The sequence below is a fragment of the Mus pahari genome, chromosome X (assembly GCF_900095145.1).
Source record: "Mus pahari chromosome X, PAHARI_EIJ_v1.1, whole genome shotgun sequence".
Taxonomy (NCBI): domain Eukaryota; kingdom Metazoa; phylum Chordata; class Mammalia; order Rodentia; family Muridae; genus Mus; species Mus pahari.
This window is the reverse complement of record NC_034613.1, coordinates 80,412,612-80,424,137: the sequence shown is the minus strand read 5'-3', so window position 1 is coordinate 80,424,137 and position 11,526 is coordinate 80,412,612. Positions and strand designations below refer to the sequence as shown.

Sequence of the window (11,526 nt, the reverse complement as noted above, 5' to 3'; positions counted from 1 at the left end):
ATTTGTCGAAGAAGTCACTCTTTTGGGGGCGGGGGCAGAGATGGAGGGCAGCAATTGAGAGACAGTGTCCCCTCCCTTTTATACCCGCCCGCACCTCTTTTCCCAGAAATTATATCTCGTGACCAGAGAACCCCTTTTCCCTTGCGTCCTACGGATTTTTAAAATAGCGTGCAGGCGCTTGCGCAGTGCCTTTAGGAGGTTTCTTTTCAGCGCCCGACCGCCTCCTTCTCCAGTTCTCCCCCATCCTCGCCAAGGTTCCCGCTTTTCGCTCAGGGGTCATCACAGGGCGCCAAAGGCACTCTAGCGGGAAGGCCGGGGGCGGGGCACGGCGCAGCGCAGCACGTCAGTGGCCTTCCGGGCGGAAGTCCGCAGCCTTCCAGGCCGCTGATTGGCTTTCGTACTGGCGCCTATCTCGGCCTCCGCGCCAGTTTCAGGCTGGTTGGCGCGGAATAGAGAGACTATCGGACCATGGCGCCCATGCACGGAGAGGACCGCAGACTGGAGACGAGCGGTGAGGGAGGAGCCCGTGCTTAGGGCACCTGGTTGGGAATGTGGGGGTCGCGGTATGATCGAAGGGGAGCGGAAAGTCTCTGCTTTTTATTCTAAAGAAGGTGGCGCACTCCTGGACCGCCCCTTAGGTCTGTTTGGCCGCCAACCTTAATCATTCTGGGCGGAGACCCTAGGGGTGTGGGACGGGGCTTCCTGATGGGGTCACTTGCCGAAGGTGTTTTGGCTTGAGAGGTTTCCTTCTCTTGTGACAGGCTTCATAGTCGTTGGCTCTTTTCATTTTCTTTGATGAGTCGCACCCACGTGTGGGTTACAACTTGAAGGCAACCAGCCAGGGCAGGGTTTGCTTTCCTGCCTGAAACTGTTTCTCTGCTCCCTTGGCAGGTGTCGGTTTGAGGGTTTGGAGCATGCCTGTGCCTCCGTTTCTAGGCAGTCCCAGGAAAATTGTTAGCATTGTCATTGAAGAGAAAGATGGAAGTGCTGTCACCAGATGTAGATGCATTTTGTTAAGACTTTTTAAGGTTCTACGGGAAGTTCTTCAAGTGCTGCATAGAAATACTGTTCAGGTCTAGTCATTTTGGGTGAGGTTTGAAAAAAAAATTATCAGTTGAGTAGCATTTCGGATGCCCTATGTATCAGGCATTTTGTGAGTAGTAATCTTTTATTTCCAGAAGTAGAGTTCAGAAATGCAGATGGCCTTGTCTGATTCTGATTTTAAACGGTGTTCAACAAAAGTATGACTTAACAACTTCAGTTGTAACTTAAAATCAGATACTTTCTTACCCAAGTGTCACATGTCCTGCCATTCACTGTGCATTGCCATTAATGAGATCTTGCTTCGTAATCAGTTTCTTTTGCATTCAGCTAGTTTTAAAATCACAGGTTTCAATTTCTCTCTCTCTCTCTCTCTCTCTCTCTCTCTCTCTCTCTCTCTCTCTCTCTCCTCTCTCAGACAAATTATTTTGGAGAGTCGACTAGCTTGGATTACAAATGGGCTGTGGGATGTAAGTACATGAACAGTCTGCAGCCCCTATCAGTCATTTGCTTCTAAGTCCTTTTTTCACCCTAAAAAAACTGTACGCCATCTGTGAACATCAAGAAATCACTCTTTGGAGGATACTGTGCAATCTCGAGACCCCTCTTAAGTCACAGTGTTGATTAAGTATTTTCTGGGGACTTGTGACTGGAATTTTTCTTTAAAGCAGGCCAAAAAGATTGTTAATGTGGAAGACTGCTTCAGGTTACTGTCCCCGCCTGCTTTGGGGGGAGGGAGGAGGTACTCCCAAGCGGTGATTTGAAAACATTATTTCAATCTTTATGTTTTCCCCCATTGTGTGTTTTTTTTTTTGTTGTTTCTAATTCACACAGTGTTAGAGACATTGCTTAAAAAAAATTCCAGGCTTTTTTATGTTGGAAGGTGGGGCACCTGGACAGTGGCAGCAAAATGTAGCAAGGCGTGTAATTAGCTGCTATTGTGTAGAGAAAGTCATTGGAGGCTTTAATGATAAAAAATCTGGTATATTGGTTTGTTCAGCAAACATTTATTATGCAGGTACTAGGTATAGGCATTCTGCCAGGCTCTGGCATTAGCATGCTGGGTAGAATGGTGTGGCTTCCGTCTTCATGAGTGGAGAAAGTAAACAGTCATATGTAGTGCCACATGGAATCTTCCCTGAGGAAATTGCTTTAGTTTTGCCTTCTGAAGCTAGACCAAAGTGTTGACTAGGTGCCATGTGTGGAATGTATGTATGTGTATATGTTTGATTATCCTACAGCTATACACAATGCACACATGCACATGCATGCACATGCATCTCCCATACACTTATAGTCACACATGCACACCCAATTTCTCCTGTATTGCTAAGTACATAATAAGATAGCCATTCTTAATTCTTAATGGGGAAGATGTATTTTCTCCTTTTCATGAGTATAAAAGGGTCTTAAAAGGTCTATAAGTAGCTCTTACAAGTAGTGTATGAAAAGAGATTGGGAATTTAATGACCAAAAAAGGCATTCAGAGGCTCAGTCAGGAACTACTACAACTACTGGAACCAACTCTAGTTGCTTTAAACAAAAGAAATTTATTAGGGTACTGTGCAGTTGGCAGAGATCCTATAGGACTGGGAAGCCACTCTGGGGGCTGCTTAGCCAGAAATGGTGATTTCTGCTTTGCCAGAAAACTGAGCCAGAGAGGTCATTGCCACCTATGGCAAAATATTCAGAAGTTACAGCTTATACCTTAAAATATATTGGACTCATATTTTCAGTTCTTTAACAGTTGCTTTTTTTTTTAACACAAACTTCCTTAATACTGGTCTGGTCTACTCCCTTGGAACATTAGTCTCCAATTTAAAATCTGAACCCCTGTTTGTCATTGGTAGAGACTATTTTGCATGCTCATAGCCTAGCTACAAAGCATCTGGGAAGGAAGACTCAGTTGCAGAAACACCCACTGTAGCATGTCAAATAGGCTCTGAACCCTCAAAACATTACTGAGAGAATTTCTGTTTCATATACTGGGCAGCTTAACAAGGTGAACCTGTCATTGAGGCACATACCTACAGTCCTACCACGTTGAAGGCTGGGGTTGGATGATGATAAAATGATAGCCTAATTACCTGTCTCAGAAAAAATGAAATAAAACAAGATAGCTGTTTATTGTGTAACTGGCTGACTGGTGGTCTCATGTCACCCACTAAAAATGGCCGAACTGTTCCATAATGTCTGGAATCTAGACTTTAGATTGTCCTACTTGCTGTGTATTCTTAGAAGGAAATGAGCTTCCATACTGGCTTTGTCTAAGTTTCTGGATACATTTTGCATTTTCATTTCTTTGTAATGTGGCTTAGGTCTCTTCCTCTGTTTCTGCCATTTTTTATCCTGTTTTGTGATGTTGAAATTTTCCATTTTCTAGGCTTGTTGGAGATATCTCCTGTGAAACCTTTTTCAGTTTCCTGGACAAAAATAATGTTTTTCTCTATTTCCATGCATTTTTACTTCTTATATGGCAGCATTTTTATATTTTGATCCTAGCCTTAGGTCCTTTTGTGTTACTTGACTGTGATAAACTTGGAGACAAGAAAACTGTTGTATTTGTATTTGTATCTCAAACTTTGTGTAGTGGTACAGTTGCTTGTGGAGTAAATCTATTTTAAGATCTAGAGAATTTGTGGGGTTGTCAAGGTCTTGAATACACTGAATTTATTTTTAAGGACTATGCCCATTTTCATGTAGGCCGACTGAAGATCTTTTACATCATTTGAATGACACACAGGATTTTTGTGACTGTCATTAAATTCTGTATTCTTTAATTTTCTCTTAGTGCCTTTCTGAAAAATGTATTTTAATGTCAAATGTGAATGTTAAATAATAGACTGAGATGTTACAGAGATTACATTTCCAGAAAGCTAGAGAGAAAATAGGATCTCTAATTACACTCTACTTTAAGGTACAGTTTTCAGGAGTTTATTGCCAACATTGGGTACACATTCTTTAGATCTTATTTTCTGATTCATTCAGACACTTAGTCAAACAGCTTAATGTCACAAATGTTTCAGTGGTGCTTTAAGGGTGCTTCTTATCAATTTCCCCTTTTTTGTGATTACTCCTTTTAGTAAATTAATCAATATAGAATAAGATAAACACTCAATTTCACAGACATATGTGGCAGTCATGCCGAGCCTAAACTCATGGCTGCCAAGAAGTCTTAATTCTGTGGATGAAGTGTGTGTGTGTGTGTGTGTGTGTGTGTGTGTGTGTGTGTGTGTGTATTGGCCAGCTTGTGATGATCAAAAGCATAGATGGGTCAAAAACTGAGTGATCACCAAGATTCTCTGGTATTTCAGTAATTTTGACAAATGGTATTTCAACCATTGTGAACTTTTCCCACAGTCCTATATTATCATGATCCTCTGAACCCTCCTCTGAACTCTCTTTTGAAATTTCTTTAGCCAGGTGCTTCCTGTATATCGCAGTTCAGCATATGCTATTTAACCTTGTTTTAGAGCTCCTTGGTATTCATCTTCCATGTTAGATTGTACATTTCTATGAGTTTAGGGACTGTATGCTTTTGATCTGTCTCATAGTGTCTTATACTTTGCAAAGAATAGATGCTATTTAAATCCTTTTGTTTTGATTATTAGAATACCAAATAAATTGCCTTTTTATGACTCACTGGATTGCTCATGGCCTGTTTTTTTCTGATGGAAATGTTAAGTCTGATTCCCATCTTTCATGTTTTTCTACATGATTTTGCTCCTTTTAGGGGAGACTCGAACTGGTGTGCTGCTTAGTTTTAGCACAAAGTAGGATCATCTGTGAAGAGGAAACCTCAAGTTGAGAAAATGCCTCCCTATTAGCTTGGCCTGTAGGCAAGTCTATGGAGGCATTTTCTTGAGGCACAGTCAACTGTGGGAAGGTGCCACCATGGGTAGTCACTGGGAGATATAAGAAAAGTAGCTGAATTTTGAGAGGAAATCAGTAAGCACATTCATTCTATTATGGGGTTTTTGTTTTTGTTTTTGTTTTTTAATGTTCTTGACTCAAGATTCCTTTTCTTTCCCAAGTTGTTTGTGGCCATATTTATTAATTGTTATTATCTTGTTTTTTTGTTTGCTTGTTTTTTTTTTTTTTTTTTTTTGAGAGACAGGGTCTCCTTGTGTAGTTCTGGCTGTCCTGGAACTCACTATGTAAACCAAAGCTGGCCTCGAACTCACAGTGATCCTACCCCTGCCTCCCCAGCACTGGGATTAAAGGAGTTCGCCATTGTGCCTGGCTTTGTGGACAGTGTTTTATCAGAACTATAGATACGTGAATCAAGATAATTGGCTTCAGCTGTTTTAACTGGAAGAGGAAATTTCTGGAGAGTCACAGGATCTTCATATTTGGCCATGCTTTGTGAATTACTTTGCATTCTAAAAATACTCATTTGGTTATTATTGCCTAGAAACAATCTTTTGGTTTTGAGGGAAGATGGCTGGTAATTTTATAGTATCTGATAAACTTGACTTTTTTTCAGCTGTGTCAGATTCAGGGAGTTTTGCAGCTTCCCGAGCTCGCCGAGAAAAGAAATCAAAGAAAGGACGTCAAGACGCTTTAGAGAGACTGAAAAAGGCTAAAGCTGGTGAGAAGTATAAATATGAAGTAAGTAATGTTTTAACCCTGTGTTTTATTATTCACATTCTGCAGTCAGTTCTGTGGCTCTTTCATCACCCCATTAAAAATATTAATATGTTTTAAGGTTTTTTGAGGCGGGAAATAGGGAGATCAAAGATAGAATCTAGGACGTCTTCATGCTAGGCAAGCATTATACCACTGAGCTTATCTCTAGATCTTTTTTTCACTTTGTGTTTTGAGATTGAAGCTCATCAAATGGCTTGTGGTTGTCTTGAACTTGTGATCATACTGCCTCAGTTTCCCTAGTAGGTAGAACTACAGGCCCCTCTCACTGGACCTGGCTCATGCTTTTTCCAGCATAATAGTGAACAAACATGGGCAAGAGGTCGATGTGCAGGTGATGGAGAATACTAGACCCTTTAAAATTGTTGCAAGGAGCTTTGCATACCATTGTAAGTGAAAGTACTTGGTAGATTTTCCCTTATTTAGTATACTGCCTGTTACGATGGGTAGCTGCAACAGTGGTGTGCATCTGTTCCATTACTTTTACTGTGTGGAGGTGGTCTGATACTTTCATATTTGTGGGTCAAGTTGCTCAGGCCCTCTGGCAGTCAGGTATCCAGTGTGATTTGAGAACTCACTGCATGCACTTTTACGAAGATTAGTGGTAAGACAAATAGATGGCTTAAAAACCATTTCTTCTTTGCCTACAGAATATAGAGTGAATTGTGTTTTGCTCATTTTTAGAGGGGATGACTAAGCTATTTCTTTTGAATTTTATTTAGTTAATTGAACCATTACTAAAATTAGTATCTTTGCAGGGCATTCATCAGCTAGTGGTGAATAGGTGTGGTATGCCTTATGAATTTGTTAACTATACGAAAAACCAGTCTAGAAATTATGTGAACAATCCCCAAAGCAGCTAATGAAGAGTTGGCTATAATTCAGTTTGTTTTTTATGGAATAGATGAGTAATTGATGGTATGACAAGTGTATTATGCTAATGGAGTCATTTAATATCTTATGTTAACACCCACCTAAAAGGAATACTAAGTTAATTGATGTCTATTTAAGGAAAACCCTGTGGTGGTGTTGAATGTCAGAACTCATGATTTGGTTGCAGCTACTCCATCAGGCTGCCATTCCAGTTTCAATCTGATAATTTTTTTCATCAGAATTGTTTAACACTTTCACTTCATTTGAAGCTTTTCCATAAACTTTGCAATGGCAGGTTGAGGACCTCACAAGTGTTTATGAAGAAGTTGATGAAGAGCAGTATTCGAAACTGGTTCAGGCACGTCAGGATGATGACTGGATCGTGGATGATGGTATGTGGGAGGAAATTGCCTGCCAGGCACTGTGTTACTTCGTGATTGTCATGTAGGGCAGTTGCTATGCTTGAGGAGGCATGAGGCATTTTCATTAGTTACCTTTCTCTTTGCTGTGATAAAATACTTGATGAAAACAACTTAAGGAAGGAAAGGTTTGTTTAGATCACAGTTGGAGGCTATATATAGTCTATCACTCTTGGGCAGGCATGGTGGCAGAAGTGGCATTGTATCTACAGTCAGGAAGTGAAGAAGAATGTTTCGTGCTCGGTTGCTTCCTTCCACTTATTCAGTTCATGGTCCCTGCCCATGGAATGGTGCTGCCCACACTTAAGATGGGTCTGCTCACCTTAGTTAGCCTTAATAGATAACCTCCCATAGGCATGCCCAGAGGGTTTTCTACTTAGGTGCTTCTGGATCCTGTCAGTTTGGTCAACAGTCAGTATACACTGTTAGAGCATTGCTAGAGTCATATTTATGGTTAGATTTTTCTTAGTTATTTGAAGATGAAGCATTAAAAATAGGAAGTTGATTTGAGAATCCTTTAGAACAACAGTTCTCAACCTGTGGTGCAAGACCCCTTTGGGGTCTCATCAGGTATTCTGTATCTCAGATATTTATATTATAGTTCATAACAATAGCAAAATTACAGTTATGAAGTAGCAGTGAAAGTAATTTTGTGGTTTAGGGGTCACCACAACATGAGGAATTTTATTAAAGTGTTGCAGCATTAGGAAGGTTGAGAACCATTGCTTTAGAAAATACAGGCACATACACAAGAATAAATCCCTCAGAACATGACCTATCATGTAGGAATTGAGAGGGAATGCTTGGGTACTAGGTTCAATCATCAGTGCCCCTCTAAAAGGGGAATAGTGAGGAACAGTCCCATAGCTGGTGGAATTCAGGGATAAACTTTAGGTTCTATCTTTTCCACTTTGGAACTAGCCTTGGTAAGTCAGTTAATAGCATTAAGCCACAAGTTTTCTGACTATGATAACGGAGATAGAGACTATCTTCCAGAGTTGCTCTGAAGAGTTGCTTTGGCACCAGAGGGTAAACTGAGGCAGGCAGCCATTGAGGAGTCAGTGTTGAGAACAGCTGACAAGGGTGGATCCAGATACCTACAGGGGCTGCTGCCAAAAGCAGCTAGTGATTAGAGAAGTTGACTACTTGGGGCCAGTGAGAAAGATGAAGAAAAAGAGATAATTCGGGTGCATGTGCACACACACACACACACACACACACACACACACACACTGAATGGATAAAACAAAGTCTCAGTCTAACTGTCAACAAGAGAAAAAGGCCACCAACAGATTGGGAAAGGATTTTTACCAACCCTAAATCTGATAGAGGACTAATATCCAGTATATACAAAGAGCTCAGGGAGCTGGACTCCAGAAATTCAAATAAACCCATTAAAAAATGGGGTACAGAGCTAAACAAAGAATTCTCAACTGAGGAATACCGAATGGCTGAGAAACACCTGAAAAAATGTTCAACATCCTTAGTCATCAGGGAAATGCANATCAAAACAACCCTGAGATTCCATCTCACNNCAGTCAGAATGGCTAAGATTAAAAATTCAGGTGACAGCAGATGCTGGTGAGGATCTGTTGGTGGAGAAAGAGGAACACTCCTCCATTACTGGTGGGATTGCAAACTTGTACAGCCACTCTGGAAATCAGTCTGGCGGTTCCTCAGAAAATTGGACATAGTACTACCGGAGGATCTAGCAATACCTCTTCTGGGCATATTCCCAGAATATCTTCCAACTGGTAATAAGGACACATGCTCCACTATGTTCATAGCAGCCTTATTTATAATAGCCAGAAGCTGGAAAGAACCCAGATGTCCCTCAATAGAGGAATGGATACAGAAAATGTGGTACATTTACACAATGGAGTACTACTCAGCTATTAAAAACAATGAATTTATGAAATTCTTGGGCAAATGGATGTATCTGAAGTTTTATATAAAAATCAGCTACATCTACCTTAAATCCACAAAATGCATTATCTATTTATTGGCAATTCTTAATAAATCAGGAAGCTGAGGATAAAAATGAGTATAAGAAGTCAGTCATCACCAGTCAAGCCTCAGTGAGAGTCACGTCAGCCGGTGCTGCCATTGTTCCCCCCCCCCCCAAAAATAAAAAAACACACTATCAACTACAATAGCAACAACAACAAAGCACAGAAAACATCTTATGGAGGAAGCTGTAGTGTGTCACAGTATGTCCCACAGTATATGCCTCTGTCCACATGTGTTCACTTGCAAATGTTCACTGCAATGTGTTGATCTGGTTTAAGATCTTTGGCTTCTGTGACACTACCAATATTGGGTCCTCACCAATTAACCTCCTGGTTATCCTGTTGTTGCCCTGGGTGATAGAGATCCTGCAGCTTTGGATTAGCAGGACTGGCCACAGACATGCCAAGAGGTATCTTCTAGGTACTTCTGGATCCTGTCAGTTTGGGTGACAGTCGTATACACTATCTTAATTGTTCACCTTTTAATTTTGTTACGTTGAGGTGGTTTTTCATTCTGTAGCCCAGGCTGGCCTCCACTTCATTTTGACACTCTAGCTGGACTCAAACTTGTAATCCTCCTGCCTTAGCTCCTTGATTTTTTTTGGGGGGGGAGGTTTGAGACAGGGTTTCTCTGTGTAGCCCTGGCTGTCCTGGAACTCACTTTGTAGACCAGGCCGGCCTCGAACTCAGAAATCCACCTGCCTCTGCCTCCCGAGTGCTGGGATTAAAGGCGTGTGCCACCATGCCTTAGCTCCTTGAGTGCTGATTACAGGCATGCCCAGCTTTTGGTTACTTTTAGAAACTTGATTCCAATATGTAACTATTTCAGATGGTACCGGCTATGTGGAAGATGGCAGAGAGATTTTTGATGATGACCTTGAGGATGATGCACTTGACAGCTGTGGAAAAGGTACCTATATTTTGTTTTGAAAAATATCATTTTGAGACTTAAAGAATTGTCTAAAATTTGAAATGACTTGGTATTCTGATATAATCTGATTTCAAGAATATGTTCTAATAGAGAAAAAGTTGTTTTTAACATTACCTGTAAGAAGCAAACATTTTAGCAGGAAATAAAAAGTTTTATGTCCCCATTATCTGAAGACTTTGATCTTTTGCTTATGTAAAAAATTTCAGTTCTTTAGTTATTTTAGAATTGCAGATTTTGATGTATGCAACAATAATATCTTTTAATCCCTACTGACTTGATATGCCTAGAATATTAACGCTTTGATAATTGTATAGTAGAAAAACAAAGTTTAGCTTGTCTAACATCTCTCCCAGGGTAGCAACAAAGACATCCCAATACTAAAATGTAAACTTCCTTTTAAACATGATGCTTTTGTTGTTGTTAACTTGAGAGAGTGGTTATCAATAGTAAATTTTGTGGATTATAACATCATGTAGGTTGCTGTTCCAAGAGACTGAATGAGCCTTCTGAGGAACCAATTTGCTTTAATTGAAATTTTACATGGCATAACTCTCACTTTGGTTTAACCTTTTTGGTTCCTTTCCCTTTTCGTAACCACATATTCAGAGACTTACATGGTTAGGTTCTTGAACTTCAATAGTGGCTTCCTAAGATGCTTGTCTGCTTAACTATAGCACCATGTTCATGGTATTATCTAATATGTTGTCTATAGGAAAAAAATTCCACTTAGTTCAGCAATGTCTTTTATAATTAAAAGTATCTAGATATTCGTTTACTTCGTGTGTGGGGAGAGAGAGGGAAAGGGATAGAAGGAGAGGGGTGCACTGGCATATCTGGTGTGCTACATTGTGTGTGTGTGTGTGTGTGTGTGTGTGTGTGTAGGTCTGAGGAGTTCTTTTCACCTTGCTTTGAGGTAGGGTCTTCCTTGTTCTGTTGATGCACTTGAGCATAGTTGATTCTCCTATCTTACTTAGCCTCCCTTCTGGTTGTAGGAGTGCTAGAATTACAGATGCATGCCACCCTACCACACAGCTTTTTTTTTTTAAACCTGGATTTCAGGAACCAAACTCAGGGTGTCAGGCTTGCTTAGCAAGTGCTGTCACCTCCTGAGCCATCTCCCTGGCTCCCATAACTTTTTTAAGATGCGGAATCTACTTTAGTTTTTATGTCCTTTCACGCTTTGGTCTTATTTTGTGTTGAAGAGTTATTCTTCCCTTCTTCCCTTTCTTTCATCTTTCATGGTATTAAAACTTTTAAAGGGCTAGTTGTCTAAGTGAATGTCTCAAAATCTTGGATTTTCCTAATTGCTTCTTTGTGCCTATTAGGTTCAGGTTATTGGCAACAGTAAAGAAGGATTTTAGAATAAATATGGAATGGAGACCTTCTCATGTCTTTTATTCCACTATTATTGATAATAAGTTTGATTTCTTGGTTAAGATGATAATGTCAGATTACATGCAAAACTTCATTTCTCCCTTTGTATGATACAGGGTAATTTTAATTCATGTATATTTTATATATCCTGTTCCTGTTTCTTCACAAAAGTTCACCCAGTGCTTTGAGTGGGTATTGGTGGTTCTATTCTTCTTCTTTTTTTTTTTTTTTT

The 11,526-nt window shown here is 40.2% G+C and overlaps 1 protein-coding gene across 2 annotated transcripts in view; it reads left to right on the top strand.

The window, feature by feature from the left end:
* Nucleotides 1-426: 426 nt before the first annotated feature.
* The window catches only part of Pola1 (DNA polymerase alpha 1, catalytic subunit), a 315,971-nt gene continuing 304,871 nt past the window's right edge, over nucleotides 427-11,526 (top strand). For both annotated transcript variants that reach the window (XM_021187798.2, XM_029534305.1), the window contains exons 1-4: nucleotides 427-511; nucleotides 5,528-5,652; nucleotides 6,857-6,953; nucleotides 9,819-9,899. In XM_021187798.2, coding sequence (XP_021043457.1) covers nucleotides 469-511; nucleotides 5,528-5,652; nucleotides 6,857-6,953; nucleotides 9,819-9,899 — 346 coding nt within the window. In that variant the 5' untranslated portion in view covers nucleotides 427-468. The remainder of the gene's footprint in view (nucleotides 512-5,527; nucleotides 5,653-6,856; nucleotides 6,954-9,818; nucleotides 9,900-11,526) is intronic.